Source organism: Pogoniulus pusillus, chromosome 2 (genome assembly GCF_015220805.1).
Source record: "Pogoniulus pusillus isolate bPogPus1 chromosome 2, bPogPus1.pri, whole genome shotgun sequence".
Classification (NCBI taxonomy): Eukaryota; Metazoa; Chordata; class Aves; order Piciformes; family Lybiidae; genus Pogoniulus; species Pogoniulus pusillus.
The window spans coordinates 33,427,775-33,442,861 of record NC_087265.1 but is presented as its reverse complement, the minus strand read 5'-3'; the positions used below and the strand labels follow the sequence as shown (position 1 = coordinate 33,442,861).

The 15,087-nt window shown below is 44.6% G+C and overlaps 1 protein-coding gene and 1 long non-coding RNA gene across 3 annotated transcripts in view; one reads left to right on the top strand and one right to left on the bottom strand.

The window, feature by feature from the left end:
- The window catches only part of TWIST2 (twist family bHLH transcription factor 2), a 38,583-nt gene extending 33,901 nt beyond the window's left edge, over window positions 1-4,682 (bottom strand). The window contains exon 1 of the mRNA XM_064166984.1: window positions 4,073-4,682. Within this exon, the coding sequence (XP_064023054.1) occupies window positions 4,110-4,592 (483 nt within the window). The 5' untranslated portion in view covers window positions 4,593-4,682 and the 3' untranslated portion in view covers window positions 4,073-4,109. The remainder of the gene's footprint in view (window positions 1-4,072) is intronic.
- The window catches only part of LOC135187923 (uncharacterized), a 34,704-nt gene extending 21,197 nt beyond the window's left edge, over window positions 1-13,507 (top strand). Inside the window, exons 4-6 of one of the 2 annotated variants that reach the window (XR_010307499.1) lie at window positions 1,152-1,306; window positions 12,058-12,181; window positions 12,850-13,507. This is a non-coding gene — a long non-coding RNA (uncharacterized LOC135187923). Of the gene's footprint in view, window positions 1-1,151; window positions 1,307-3,402; window positions 3,777-12,057; window positions 12,182-12,849 lie in introns of those variants that run through there. The other variant, XR_010307500.1, reaches the window with a different exon arrangement.
- The last annotated feature ends 1,580 nt before the right edge of the window (window positions 13,508-15,087 follow it).

The window sequence follows — 15,087 nt, the reverse complement described above, 5'->3', positions numbered from 1 at the left end:
TTAGTTGATATGCACCTAGCTCATGGCAGATTTGTGTTTCGCATATCTCCTTTCCCAGAACATATTCCTTGCGCTCTCTCTTTCAAAGGTCTCTGAGCCTGAGCATTTTCTGGCTGACTGCAATGTATTTGGTGTGCGCTGTGTAACAGATTTATTCTTTCCAAAGGAAAGACGTGAACGTAAACAGAAGATCCAAAATGCATTTTGCTGGGCTTTTAAATGCACTAAGATGAAACCCCCCTGCTACAAGCCTATTAATGTAAATACCAAACTTTACAATCCTTCCTGTCAAGGAAACATATTTACATTTTTCTAAGGATGCGTATTAAAAAATAGGGCTTTGGGGACAAAAAGGGCTTAGTTCCAGTGTCACAACACCCTCAGTTAACTACACTGTTCTCAGATAGTATGGAATTAGGGCCAGCAGAGATAACATCTGTTTGCTTCTCTAAGGACAAAATGAAATAGGATGCTAGCATTTTATACTGGAAACAGCCCTGGAAGTCCAAAGGGGCAATAGTAAGAGGGCTGTGTATAACACGCACAAGTTGCATGGGGCTTCATTGGCACAAAAGAGATGGGAAAGATGTTATTAGTGCTAGTGCCAGCCCAAGACGGGCAGAAGGCTCATCTCAAGCCCTCCTGCAGAGAATAGGAAGAACAGGGTTGCTGGCAGACTGGTTCTACTGGGATAAATTTTCATTTATACTTTGCTGATGCTCTCAGTTTTCCGGTTGGATGAGATTATCCCCACTAAACAGAATAATAGGGAATGTTTTTTCTTTCCTGGTGAACATTTTTCAAAGTTTGGAGTAGCTTGAATGTTTAGAAGGAAAAAGAAGAACGTGGCTAAGAGGGAAGGGTCACAGGTGCTGGTGATGAGGAAATTTTGGGAAGAAAGGCTCATCTTCATGTCCCTACTGAAACATCTTGTTGTGCTGGCAGAAGCGCAAAGCTGTGCCTGTTTGTCTTAAAACTATGGGATTGAGTTGCCTGTAATTACTCAGAGCAGAACAGGAAAACCTCTGATGGCCAGAGGAGCGAGCAGCAATGACCTGCTAGTGTTCACAGAGGCCAGGTGGCATTTTAGCAGTTCCCAAGGCTCTGATTTTCTAATCATAAAGCTTCTCTGATTTTTTTTTTTTTCCTAGGGGAATGAGCATTCCTCCAAGGAGAAAACCTTTCCTTGCCTATCTTTCCCTGAAACCCAGAAAAATGGAAGGACAGCTGTGGCAATCCAGCCTGAACCGTGCTCAGTCATTCATACTCATCCAGTGTTTGTTGCTCTTTCTGCTCCCCAGGAAAGGTAGGAGATGATCCCAAATTCAGACAGCTATTTCTAAAGGGATTTCTTTTTTTCTTTGCCGTCAAGACCGCACAGCCTGATCTAGTGTTATGCATAAATCTCCTCTGGCCATGACAGACCCGTGCAGAAGTTTGTGTCATGCCACACAGCTAAATTTGCCCATTTTTGAGAGTTTCTCTAAGATCTTGTCAATTTTCCCCCCCCCTGTTGTTGGCACATGTAACTTTTGTCACCATAAATGATAGAATTTGACACCGCACCACACCAGGCCATTTGTCAACAACGTTTTCAACAGTTTAACCGCACGCATGTGCATGCACACACACAGGCACAGAGAGGAGAGATGAGGGGGGAAAGGCCACTTTCCTCTATAAAGCATGCAAACATGCAGCACAGAACCACTTCTAACACCAGGCTGGCAGCTGGGTTACAGCAGAGATGCTGAACAGCCATTTGTTCCCCAACACCCCCAAAACGCATTGGGGTTTGGCTCTATGTTGTGGTTTTTCGTGCAGCCCGTAACGTCGCCTACAATTCCTTTTGGGTAGGGACAATCTGAACATCTGCATAGAAAATCTGCCTTGTCAGAGCAAAGCTAGTAATTCAACTGACAATGATTTTCAAATATGGTTTAAAAACTAAAAAGGGAGAGGGGGGAAAGAAAAAGAAGCAAGTTTTGCTGCTAAAGTACAGTCTGATAGAGAGGAATGGTTCTGTATTAGATAATGGGTTTTAAAACATCATTGGCTCATGGCTCATTTGGGAAACAACAGAATCAATGCATTGTTCCACCCCAGCACTTTACTATTCAGCCAATCTAAACTGATGAAGAAATATGTGTTCAGGACATTTTACATCTGTTTTTGACAAGAAGCCTGGGTTTTTGCGTGTGGGTTTTGCTGGTTTGAGGTTGGGTTTTTGGTTTTTTTTTTGGTGTTGTTGTTTTTAAATCTATTTGCTGCAGCTCTTCTAAGCAGATTAGCATGGGAAAAAGCTCTCTGTTTTATACATGGAGGGTTTATGCTTTTTAAAAGGCAACTTTGAGTTTGGCTTTCTTTTATTTATTTTTTTTTTTTTTAGTTGCAATCAGGGCACAGCATGCAAAAAATAGTAATGCTAGCAATAGCCATAAGCCCCACGACAGCAGCATTAGCTATCTAAACAAACAGACAGCCTGTGCAATGGAGAGAGTAACTCTTTTTGAACAGCCTAACATCTGGGGAGGGGGGGGGGTTCCGCAAGACATAGGCAGAAACCTTAATCACAGCACCAAAACGCAAACTCTTTCAGGATGCAAGTGAGGCATTTACTTGAAGCAGCTTCTAAAAGGGTTTTAAGTCTACGTTTTACAGCACGAGTAGGTCCTAGCTGAGTCCTTTTTGGCTTTTTTCAAACCAGGTAGTGTGATTGTATCAAGGGTTTGTTTTTCGGTTGTTTTTTCGTTTGTTTGTTTGTTTTAGATGGGCCATTTATTGCTGCTGAAACGAAACAAAGATGGATTTGCCTCTTTCAAAAAGGCTGGCCAATGGGCTGGGATAAACTTTCTTTTTGTCTTTAAGGAGCTGATTCTCTGCATGATGAAATTATCCCATTTTATATCACGCATGAAGTTATGAGGAGGGGGCGAGTTTCCCTGTTGAGTATTTGTTTGGAGAAACGGGTTCGCGGGCTCTGCTTTATGTACTGAGCTCCAGAGAGTGGCTGGCTGTACGCAAACTCTGGCTGACACAACGCAGAGCTGCTCTGCTTAATTAGCTTGAGCTGAGGGTGCTATTAAGGGCTTTCTGATTTTGTTCCTCTCTCTCCTTCCTTACTGTTCATTCTTCTTTCCTGAATATTACAAAAGCAATTTAAGAGGAAGTAGTTTTCACCTAATGGAAAACGGTAAGGAAGAGTTCAGCAATGACAGTAGATAAGAAACTACATCTAACACCAGCCTTACCAGCCTTTGCTTTACTGGCACTTTGGGGAAAGGAAACTGAACAAATACAAAAATTTGTTGAAGTTTCTTCTATCTTTGTTTGCTTTTTATTGTGTGAGAGGGAAGGGGCACAGCCCAGGGCTGCAGCCAACATCTGCTGCTTGTTTCTTTTAAGGGAAATGCAACCTAGGGCGAACTTGTCACCGAACCCTGATGTGGTCCTGCTGACCTTCTGGTCCCCCCTGGCTGGGAGAGGATGTGACCACCCCAGGAGCCGGTGGCTCGGCATCAGGGTTTTTGGGTGCAGGCAGGGCAGTGGAGTGGAGCGGCAGCTGTTTTGGATCCCCTTGTCAGCCTGTTGTACTGATTGCCTTTCCCCCCTTTCAAACCCTTCCCTGAAGCAGCGTTTTCTGGCAAATCTCATGCAACAATGGTCTCCCCCTGTCCTTCATCAACCAACTCTCAGGTCTCCCCTCTTGGTTCCCCCATCTCCACAGAGCAGAAACTTGGTTATTTATGTATTTATTAAACAGAGCATTTCTGATTTTCTGCTTCCTGGGATGTTTCCTTTTATTTTTTTTTTTCTTTTTCTTTCTTTTAATTTTCACATGCACGAGAGAGTGGAGGGGGCCAGACATATCTACACTGCCTGCCTCACTGCTGGGTCAGTTACCTCAAACCCCTTGCCCAGCAGCATCCCCATGTCCCACCAAGCTGTGCTACCTCTCCTTAGACAGGACAGAGCCTTCTGGCAAAGCCAGGCTGGCAAAGTAAGCCGTGGGAACCCCATCCCATGGCCAAACAGCCACAGAGCATCATCCATGAGAAGAGAAATTGGTACCTACCCCTTCGGCAGCTGGATTCGCTTGGTCCGGGCGGTGGCTAGTGGGAGGCTGACATGGACCATGCTCCCTCCATCCTCCATACAGAGAAGGCATAACTCAGCCTCTCGTGAGCCACGTAACTGCAGCTCGTCATCTTACTGTCCATCTCGTCGCTCTGTAGCACCTGGTAGAGGAAGTCTATATACCGTGCCGCCAGCTTGAGAGTCTGGATTTTACTGAGTTTGTCAGAGGGCAAAGTGGGGATGATTTTCCTCAAGGCAGCAAAAGCTTCATTGAGCGACTGAGTCCTCTGTCTCTCTCTGACATTGGCCAGGATCCTCTGGCTCTGTAGTTCTTCATAAGACTGAGAGCTGGGACTGGACTTTTTCCCCCTCTTCCCTGGGTTGGGGCTGCCATCTTCGCTGGACTTCTTACTGTATCTTCTCTTCCTGCCAAATCTCTTTGGCTGCCTTTCCAGCTCCTCTTCACTGGTCCCCAAGCTATCCACAGGGGAAACAGGAGAACTGGAGCTTTCTTCCATGCTTTCTGCAAGAAGGGGAGGGGAAGAGACTTTCCCCCCCTCCTTATGTTATGTGAGTGTGTGTGTGTCTTAAATGTGCTTTAAATTCCTGAGACAGATCCTTTGGAAAAACAGGAGGGCTTTTTTTTTTTTTTTCCCCTTCCCCCCCCCCCCCCTTTTTTTTTTTTCTTTTTTTTTTTTTTTTTTTGCTGACCAAACGTTTTCCAGGTTGCTTGAAGGGCTCTTATTTCAAGGACCGGGGTTGTGCAAAAAAATTGAGGTCTTGGAGAGAGGAAGTTATTCTAACTTTTTGGAAACTTTAGCTGAGCTCAGTTGCTAAATAGTTGTCAGAAGTGAGGGAGGTGCAGGGCTCTCTTCTGATTGGCCAGCCAGGTCAGTGGGAGGAAAGCTTTTCCCCTGCTAAACTTTCACAGTTTTATGTTACACTTAACTAAAATCTTGGGAATGCACCTCGAATAAAAGATAGCTGGTGACCACCATCACCTCCCCCCCCCGAGATGTTGAATTTGCAGTGCTCCTCTAGGGTAACCTCTCTATCAGGGTTTTGGGGTGCTGCTCTGCTTGCTGAATGCCTGCAGGCTGCCCGCACTGCTCTGGGTCCCATTCCCAGCTCCACAGCCAGCAGTATCTCACCCAAACCAGGGTGCAGGGCATATGAGCCTTTGCATACACAAGAAAGTACCCCATTTTGGAAAAATGGTGCTCTAGTTTTCACCCCCTGGTATTGGGGGTCTGGTAAACCCCTGCTGCCCCTTTGCAAAATGCCCCTAGCAGTGCCCTGCTCCCAGGCCCCCTCCCCATGCATATGGGATGGGGTCCTGCCTTCCAGTGAAGGGATGATCTATGGGTGGCAGAAGTCTCCTGGGGCATGAGGAGCTGTGGGAAGGGTGGAGATCTGGGGGCAGCCAGGGAAAGTCCCTTCAAGCCTCTGCTTGTGGGACGCATGGAAGATCCTCCTGGACTATCTTAGTGGAGCCCAAAATGTGAATCTTTTGCATAGCAGATAACAGTTTGTAGAAAATCCTATGGAGTGTACTCCAGAAAGGCAATGCCGACCACCCAGCCCAGCTGCCTGCCATCTTTTTCCCACTTTTCTTCCTCATTGTTAAATACTGAAGAGTACATTCTGGGGAAGCAAGGCTTGAGCTAGGTGAGAGGATGTCTTTTCCTTTAGCATATCCTACTGCTGAAATTGTGATATCTCAATGCATGAAACTGTGGTAGCAGTTCCAGAGTTTCTGATGTATCAAACAGAAGACAACAGATCTAATTTTCCTCTCCAACACACCAGGGAAAACGTGAGAAAATTCTGTTTGCTTCTGGGGAGCTAAGGCAGAGTAACATCAGGGTTGGACCTCTGATTTCAGTTGCAGCCCAAATTGCAGGAACAGATACATTCCTGAGCAGCAAAGATCATGGTTGCTGTATGGAGCAGGAAAATAAAATAAACCAACATTCTTGTTATTATTATTGTTGTTGTTATGGTGTAGATTTGTGTGTTTATTATTACAATAAGAAGCTTGTAAAATTTAGATGTTGTATCACCTAAATTAGTTTAGAGTGGATTTCTTTGCAGAGTTTTCCAGTAGGTATCAACACTCATTAACGGCAAAAAATAATGTCTGGTTTGATTGGAAAGTGTTCCTTGGTAGGAGAAGGAATTTTGGCTTGCCTGGGGCTGACTCCTCTACTGGTAAGTAATGTTTATAGTGGAAAGACTTCCCCAGGCAGTCCCTGGGGAGAGCCTGTGTTTGCTTTCAAAAGGAAAGGTTTTCAGGTGCAGCACAGAAGTCGGAAAGTGAGGCAGCTCTGCAAATAGATTTTTAATCCAATTTAAGACTCCAGTGATTCAGACAGGATGGGTACCTCTCCTGCCTGTACCCCAAAGCAGGTTTCCAGAAGACCTTGTACTGGTGGATGGGACCAAGGGTTGGCAACTGCTTCGCACGTGCAACCTGAAGGTCCCTGTGTACAGGGGACTGAGGCAATGTCTATTAGCCCCTCAAACCCAAAGCCAGATACTGTCTTTGGTTATGTCATGGCAAGCAACATTTATTCTGAGGAAACCTGAGTAACAGACCCCCTCCTGTCCTGTAAGCAAAATAAACTGCTGTCGATAGTGGTGCTGATGTGAAACTGCACCTCAGAGGGCAAAATGGCCCTCATGAGGGATCTTTGGTTAGTACCTGAGGTACTTAGAAGTCTCTCAGTTTATGGAATCATTTCCAAGTATTAAGAGAAACCACCACCAGAGAACAAAGGGGCACCTCTACCTTCCAGCTGCAGTGATCATGGTTTTCTCAGCTAACAGTTCTGGGGCTAAAGACACCAGCTCTTCTGTGCTCACATCCCATTTGTGGTGGTAAGCTGCTGTGGATTGGCAGAGATGTATGGATCATGGGAAGACAGTTGGGTGGTGGGTCTAAGCACCTGGAATGCACTACCTGAAGGTGCTATAGGTGCCTGAAAATAGCTGCTTGGAGAGGCAGCAGGGCTGTGTTTGAGCATGCCAGGAGCAAGTGTAGTGGACCTGAGCTTGTGAGAGCAAGCAGAGCTGCTCGTTGCTGTGTTTCCTCTCCCCCTGCACTGCTGACATGATCCTAATACTAATTTTGATTTTTTTTTTTTTTTTTCTCTGTCATGACCACCAAAAGCAGGACTTGATTTCCCAGAGAGTGAGGTGTTTCCATGGGGTGGGATTGGTCCTGCCAGGGGTTTGGGGAGATGGAGTGAGTAGAAGATTTCAGATGGCACAGGCTGTTTCCCTTTGTGACAATCACTTGATCCATCCCATACAAGTGTAGCAGGAGACACTCAGCTCCTGGGCATCGTGCTGGAGCTGCAGTGGCAAAATGATGGAGCTGCATGCTGCAAACCTGGCCCAGCTGAGTGGCTGCTGCTCCTCATGCTCTCAACTGTGCCTCTCCAGGCTGTGTGACATGGATCAGGAGTGAGTGCTTCTGCAGCAGCTCCTTGATCCTCCACACTCCCTGACTATACTAAACAAACAAATAAACAGCCCCAGCCTCCTGCTCAGCCTTTGCAAGCAAATCTGATTGAGTCTTTGCTTGGTAAAACGGGGCAGGGTTTCACCCTAAGGGAACTGTTGCTGTGCATAACCTCTAAATGTGCAAAACTTTTTACTATCAGGCAGACTTCATTAGAGGAAATTTATGGTGGAACTTAACAGTGTCATAATTATGAAGTCTATAAGCCTAGCTCCAAGGAGCATCGCTGCAGAGCTGCTGTGTATGTGTGTGCTCTTTACAGCCGCCGGGTCCCTTAGCAGTGCTTAGTGCCAGAGCTAAGTACGGTGTTGACAATACTGCAAATATCTTCCCTTGGAGCAGACCAAAGGCACCGTCAGTGTGTGCGCAGCCCCGGGTGAAACGTGATCCAGCTCTCCTGAAGGAAGAGAGTTTAAGAGACTGTGGGGAAGGCATGCAGTACGAAGGTACCACTGGCAAACAAAAATGGGGTGGATGCACCCTTCCTGCTACCACAGCAGTGTGGAAAGAAGTTCTGACACAAACTGCAATATGAAAAATAGTTTTGAGGGAAGTTTAGTGTCCTGTCCCACTGCCATTACTAAGTTTCTAACATTTCTTGTTAGAGGGAAATAATGAGCCCAGACTGGACTTCAGGAGTGATGCTTATTTTTCATAGGAAGCCTATGGTTAAGTTGTCCCCTTGGCAAGGCTGCAGTGGGGAAAAAGCTTGGATTTCTTCCTTGTGCCGCTCTTCCCTCTGCCCACAGTAGGAAGTAGAGAGAATTTGGGTGCCCAGCACTACAGGTGAAAACATTTCATTGTGCTCAGACTGCTCTCCCAGCTCTCCTCTGCTGGAGGAGCTGCCAGGGATGCACATTTTTGGAGCAAACTGAAAGAATAAGATGTTGTTGCACTTACTGTCCTCCTTCTCGCTGCCTACTGTCTTTCTCCTCCTCACTGCTTAGTGCTGTAGAGAAGAGCACTATTTCTCCTTTCAGAAACATCTTTGCTGCAAATTGTGCTCAGTACTGAATGGTCTCTGAGGCAGCCAGGTCTCACTAAGCTGTTGTTTCATTGTTGGGTTTTGTTCCCCTCGCCTTCTGTGCAATTCAGGGAATAATTCCTTAGTGCTTGTGCAGCAACCACTAAAAGCACCCTGGTGTGTGCATCTCTCACATGCTGCCTTTGTGAATTCGGCTGTGTTTCACCTTGCACTTCTGCTTTGAAGGCTTTCTTTCCTTGTTCCTCATGTTGCACTGCAGCAGCGGCCAGACACAGTGAGCGGATGTTTCCCAAAGCACTCACTCTACAGTGACAAGTTTATGATCAAAAGCAAGGGAGCAGTGAGAGAGCAGAGCAGATAAGAGGCAGGAGGCAGAGAGTGCGAGGCTTTAGGGATAAGATGGTTGGAGCAGAGTTTCAAAGTAATTGGATACACTAACGTCGGAGTTTTGTGCAGGAATGTACATCTGGTTCTGAACTGTTACCAGCTGATGTGCCCGCTCTTCCTTTCTGCTTCCTCAGTTATAAACCCTCAGAGCAGCAGACAAGGAGAGCCTGACCTCAGGGACAGAGAGTCCTATTGCTCGCTAATCCTTACAATAAATGCAGCCAAGGTCAAGGCATGCTTTTGATTTGCAAAGGCGTTGCTGGGGCAGCTTGGTGTGCTGATGCTTTCCCCTCAGGGAGCGAGGTGGCAGCTTCTCCCTATGCATGGTTTGATGGCTCCATCTGGCTTCCTCAGCTTTGTGCTTGAGAAGGTGGGAATTGTGGACATTTTAAAAGGAGACATTGCAGGAGAATGACAGGAAAGAAAGAAGCTAACAACTTAGATCTTCCCAGTGGACAGCTCTTTCTCCTGAGAGCCCTGTGGGCCCTTGGTTCATCTCCTTTATGAGGCTAGCAGCTCCATCCACATTTTGATTAAGCAAGGTGTAAATTGCAAGAGCCATTGTTCCAGAACTTGCACTGTTTGCTGTGTATAATGTTGAGACAAACTATGTACAGTGTGATGATAATTTTATGGTGAGTCAGATTGTTAGCAGGCAGTGTAATTCACTTCTCTGAGTCCTAGATTCTGCAAAGCACTGGAGCATACCTTGGAGAAGAGAGATACAGCTGAGTCCCACTAATATCTGTGGTATGGAGGCAGGTGTTTAAAGTTACACAAATGCTAAATGTAAGCCTGAATTTCTCATCTGAACCCCCTCTGAAAGAAGAAAAGAGATTTTTATGGACTTCAATGGCTTTTGGATTGGAGTTTCAAGCATTAACCTGTTGAAGGACCGGTTCACATCTCCTGGTCATCTGAGCTCCATTGTCAGTAGGACAAGGATAACATAGAACAAACTCGATTCTGACTAGATCACTGGGTACAGTGTTTCAGGTCTGAACATTGATTGCTGTCAAGATTAGAAATCCCTGTAATTTCTCATGTTGTTAGTGTTGTAAACCTAGCATACATCCTGCTGTATGAAGAAACCAAAAGGCAGCGGTGTTGCAATTGTGGATTCTATTTTTAATGGTAGCACAGAACAAGAAGGACTGTCATTTTCTGGAGAAAAAAGTAGTACCTATCATGATTCCAAAAGTAGCATTTCTATTTCAGATCACTTATCCAAGACCACCACTAATTATTGGTCAGAGAGGAACATCTCCCTGGAAATCCACAAGGAAGGCATTTTGGTCCTCTTTCTGAAAGGTGAAATGTTAATTGTGGCTGCAGCAGTAATAACTGTAGCTTAAAACATGGTCAGGGGAATATGAAAAAAAAAAATCATTTCATGAACTGGAAAATCAAAGTACAAATATTTTATTCTCCTTTTCTTCCCCTAGCTCCAGCTTCATTAAAGTGGGTGGGAAGTGCTTCCCAGCAACAAGGAGAATCCAAATGCAGCCTTGCTGTTCTGACAGCACCCAGGAACTGCCAGGAAGGGTTTGGTTCTTGTATGTTAAGACTGCAGTATCCATTTCAAGCAGGTATATTCAAAACAACATCAATTTTAGCTTCTTGTTTTGAACATAGCTTGACAGATTCTCCATCTCCAAAAGATGGAGAATTGCTTCCACTGAGGAGCTAGGGATTGCTCCTGACAGGAAACTTTGGTTGACTTAAGCAGTGCAAGTGCAGACAGTGGGCTGGGAATGAGTTTGCCAAGCTGATGCTGATGTAGGAGACCAATCTCATGTCCCTATCCAGGCCATGGAGAGGGAGACTGTCTTTTCTGGATCCTCATGGTGGATCCTTCCCTCACGTATTACAAAAAGAACCCTGAAGAAGTAAATGTTCTCTTGTCAATGCTTTACTGGCAGTTTTCATCTGCAGAGCTCCAGAAACAATGAGAGGAAGGCAGTAATCCATAAAGCAGATTTAAGCGTTGTAAGTCATCTTAGACACCTTCCACAGCTCCCTCTGAAGGGATCTCAGCTGGGCACAGGTTGCCTTTGCAAACACCATGCTCTTTTGTCCCTCTCTGTTTTAGATCCAACCACTGCCTGTGGTGCTGAACACAGTAGTTTCTGATTCAACTTCCCTTTTAACACATCTTGAAACGCGTAGTTACTCTAAGCTAATGTGGCTGGAAAGCCCACCAAGAAGAAGTCCAGATACTTGTACTCCTGCATTTCAGTATTTCTGAGGATTATCCGGGACCCTAGTGGTAAATCAGCCTTGTAGTTAATCACTTTGTGAGATTAAAAGGTGCCAACAAGGTACCGCAAAGCCAAGCTGTCACTATACTGCCGTTGAAATAAATGGTTTTCCTTGTGGGTCTACAGGGGCATCTTTCTCAAAGCAGCTTCTCTCAGTGATTGTTGATGCTTTGAATGTTATGTCAGAGGACATCTGACACTGCTGATGTGGTGCCTCATTATGGGAGAGATGGGAGTCCTGCACAGACTCCACCTGAAAATTGCATCATGTGTACAAAGGCAGATCCAGAAGCTCTGTTTGCTGGACAGATACACATACAGAGAGAAGAGATTCATTGCCCTGAACCTTAGCCAGCTAACTTTTAACTGTTGAGGATAGCTCTAGAATTTAACCAGTAAGGACACATCATTTTGCAGCTCAGATGTTGGGTAGAGGAAAACCCCAACTGATGAACTAAGACACAGATAATTGTAAGATAGCTCTGCCTGGAGTAGGCAAACCCCTCCCAGAAGCTGTTGGACCCCAAGCAGCCCCAAGAACAGCTGGAACCTGACAGGGGGTTTGGAATTGTCAGAATTTGAAAAAAAAGCCACACATTTGATTGGCAGGGCAAAACAAGGGGAAGATTGTTAAGGGTTCTGGAACAAGAAAACCTAAATTTTCAGGAATAAGAGATTAGAGTCAGTTAAATTAAACCATTTTTAATCTCCTTGGCTAGCTCTGAACTTTACCTTGACTTTGACTGATACCTGAGCTACTTGTAGTTTGTGAACTCGTTTGCCCAGATAAAAACAGACATCTGTCCTCATTTCTTATCCCACAGCACTACAACTTTTCTCCCAGGGTTTAAGCCATTGCTGAGTTCACAGTGTCTTCTGGTTAAGGAGACTGGACAACTCATTAGCAACACTTCCTAATGGACTGGATGGATTACTGCTGAGTAACAGGTCAGTCATGGTTTCCAGAGCTGAAAAGTCCTGCCTTTGAAGTGTTCCCATCAGCCTGGTAGTGGGATCCTAGAGATGGGAACTTGGTTTCTTGCGTCGTAAAGGAAGAGCTCTATGGGTTTGGTCATTGTCAGCTTTGGCCCAACTCAAGCAACTTCCCTTAATATTTACCTACTTAAAACAGGGAGCTACTTTTCTATCAGTTTCTATCTCAAAGGCTATGGAGCTCTTTCTGAGCCAAGCTGCAGCTGCTCTTCCATATCATGATGGAAAAACTCAAATTCCTATAATTTGTTCTCCCTCTCTTGAGAACACTGCTCAAAAATCATAGCAACTCTTCTTTCCTCATCCATATTTTTTAACCACAGTTTTGCACTAAGTTCTTTCCTAGCAGTACTTCTCTGTAGGCCTTTATACATTAGTGATATTCCCACGGCAGAATGACAAAATATGACATCTCAGCTCCCAACCTGCTTATTACTTTTTGTTGAAAGAGTATAGGATTAATCTGTAGCCTCAGGAGAGCTGTGGCTTGCACTCTGTGAAAATTGATGGTGCTGTTTAATATCTTGGGTGGTTTAGTGTCTTTGCAGGTGAGGATCCCTTGGATATCAACTAAGAAGTGAGTTGATTTCAGTCCTTTGTGTCTCCCTTTTTATGTATTTCAGTGATTTAGAAGATGGAAAGGTCAATAACCCAGGAGAAACTTGCAGGTGACAGGTGAACTTCTCACCAAGTAGATAAAGAAAAATGTGACAGGACTATTGAGAAAAAATTGTTTGTTTTCTGAACAGAACAATGCTTTGTGAAATATGCCAACATACCTGAGAGAATGTTATTTATTTTTGAGAACCAGGCACCCAAACTCTGGCTCCTTTACCTCTCCATGTGGCAGTTTAGGTTTATTTGTGTGCCTGGGCAGTTTAGCTATCTGCTGTCCCTGTTCCCTGCTTTGGACATTTCTTATAGCCTACAGCAGCTGAACAGACAGGAGCTTGCCACATCCTAGACTGCATGGCCACAAGTGGAGTGGACACAAAGTCAGTGCCTCCCTGTGAAGGGCTGGTACCTTCCGATCAAGTTGCTTGGTTATCAGATGATTTGGTTTCACTCTGGTATTTAATTTGATACTAAAAGGCTGAAATTTTCTATTTAAGAGGAAAAAAAATTAAATCACTGAGTAGCTACACGCGATATCAGAAGAAATAGTCAGCCAAACCTGCTCAGCTGAGAGAGGAAATGATTTTTCTTAGAGTAATTAAAACTTCTGCTTTTTTTCTTTGTCTTTACCAACACCTGTTTAACTCAAGCACCTGAATAAACTTTAAGGAGAAAAGATAGCTTTGTTAAAGACTCAACTGGACCCTGGAAGATCGAGTTCCACTTCTGGGACCCTCAACAAATCCAAGGGAAACTGGGCTTGACATTCCTAGTGAGATCTGGGGAGGAAAAGCAGGAAAGGTCCATCATTTCCTTCAAAAGCAATTAGGTGAAAAAGCCCCAACAAACAAATTGCCAGAAGTTGAGATTGGTTGGATTTAGAAGAAACATTGGTTTTGAATTGTTGTTCTAGAACTAGTAAATGACCTAGCTGTTTTCTCAAGAGTGACAACTTTTACCCGTGTCGATTATGTTCACTGTTGGGACGTCATGAGCCATAGCACAAGTCTTCTTGATGTCAGTCTGGTTGTAAACACATGATTGTATAGATACCAAAGCTGGTGGAAAGGAATGTGTGAGCAGTAGATGAAACACTGGAAATGAAATTATCATGGAAACAGCTGCACCCCTCAAAGGCACAGGAAGAGCATTCCTGCAAAGCATCTGTGGATCTGCACATGTAGTGTTGGGGAAGATGCATGCTTGTGAGAGGCAGCAGGTATTTTAACCTCCTAAGCTTGCTGCACCCAGAAGTCAGGATATCCTTCCCCCTTCCATTAATGTTTTGCTCCGTTGCATCTGTGGTGTTGCCCACTTGGTAAGGGTGACTTTCTCAGTATTACCCTGAGCCTTGCTGTGTTGAGATTGGATGGTGGGAACCAGTGTCCCAGCAGTGCTGTAAGAAACTAAACTCTAATCTCAGCTGCCTGATACCTTAAGTATCAGAGATGAAAAGTGGGTTTGAGAAATCTTCCTTCTGGTGAAGTGTATTACAGGGTTGGGTGCACCCACTTCACTCTTCACAGGAGGGCACATTTTGGTGAAAATCTTACATGATCAGCTTCCAGCAATTCGTAGTCAGCTTAAGGGGGGTCCTCAAATCTTCTCCAGGAACACCCCAGTTCATGAGGCTACGTGGGCAGCAGCTGCAGCCTAAGAATATCATCTAGCTTTCACATTATCCAACCTCTGGATTAGAATGGTAACACTGCAAGTCAACTCTTTTTGCCATGAGAACAAGCAGAACAGCCTGTAATAGACTGCAAATTATTGTATTTTTGTGTATTTTAGCTCAAAAAAATCTTTTAAGTTGCATTTAATTGTTGAAGGAGAAGAGCTTAAAAACCATACCTGTCCTCAGCCTGAACCTCCTGCAGTTTTTTCATTATCAGTTGAGCTTTGTGATTTTTAAAGACTCTTTTTTTTTTTTGTTCCTGGCATGAATACTACCGTGATGTTTCATTTCCTTCTCTCTTGCACTTTTGGCAAAGATAAAGTTTACTGCTGGTTCCACTATATACTCTATCAGGTGACTCGGAGCTTGATCCACAACTTGCAGAGTCAGCAGAAAACTTTACGTTGCTCTCAGCAGGCTTTACAGCGACCTTTAATAATTCTACCCTCTCAAGGGAGCTGAATTTCGAATCCAGTAGGCATTTGTCGTGTCTCAGTCTCGGTGAAGGGCCAATAATTCCTTGCAATATTTTTTGCAGGCCTTTGATCCAACACTATTGCTTGATTGTGCT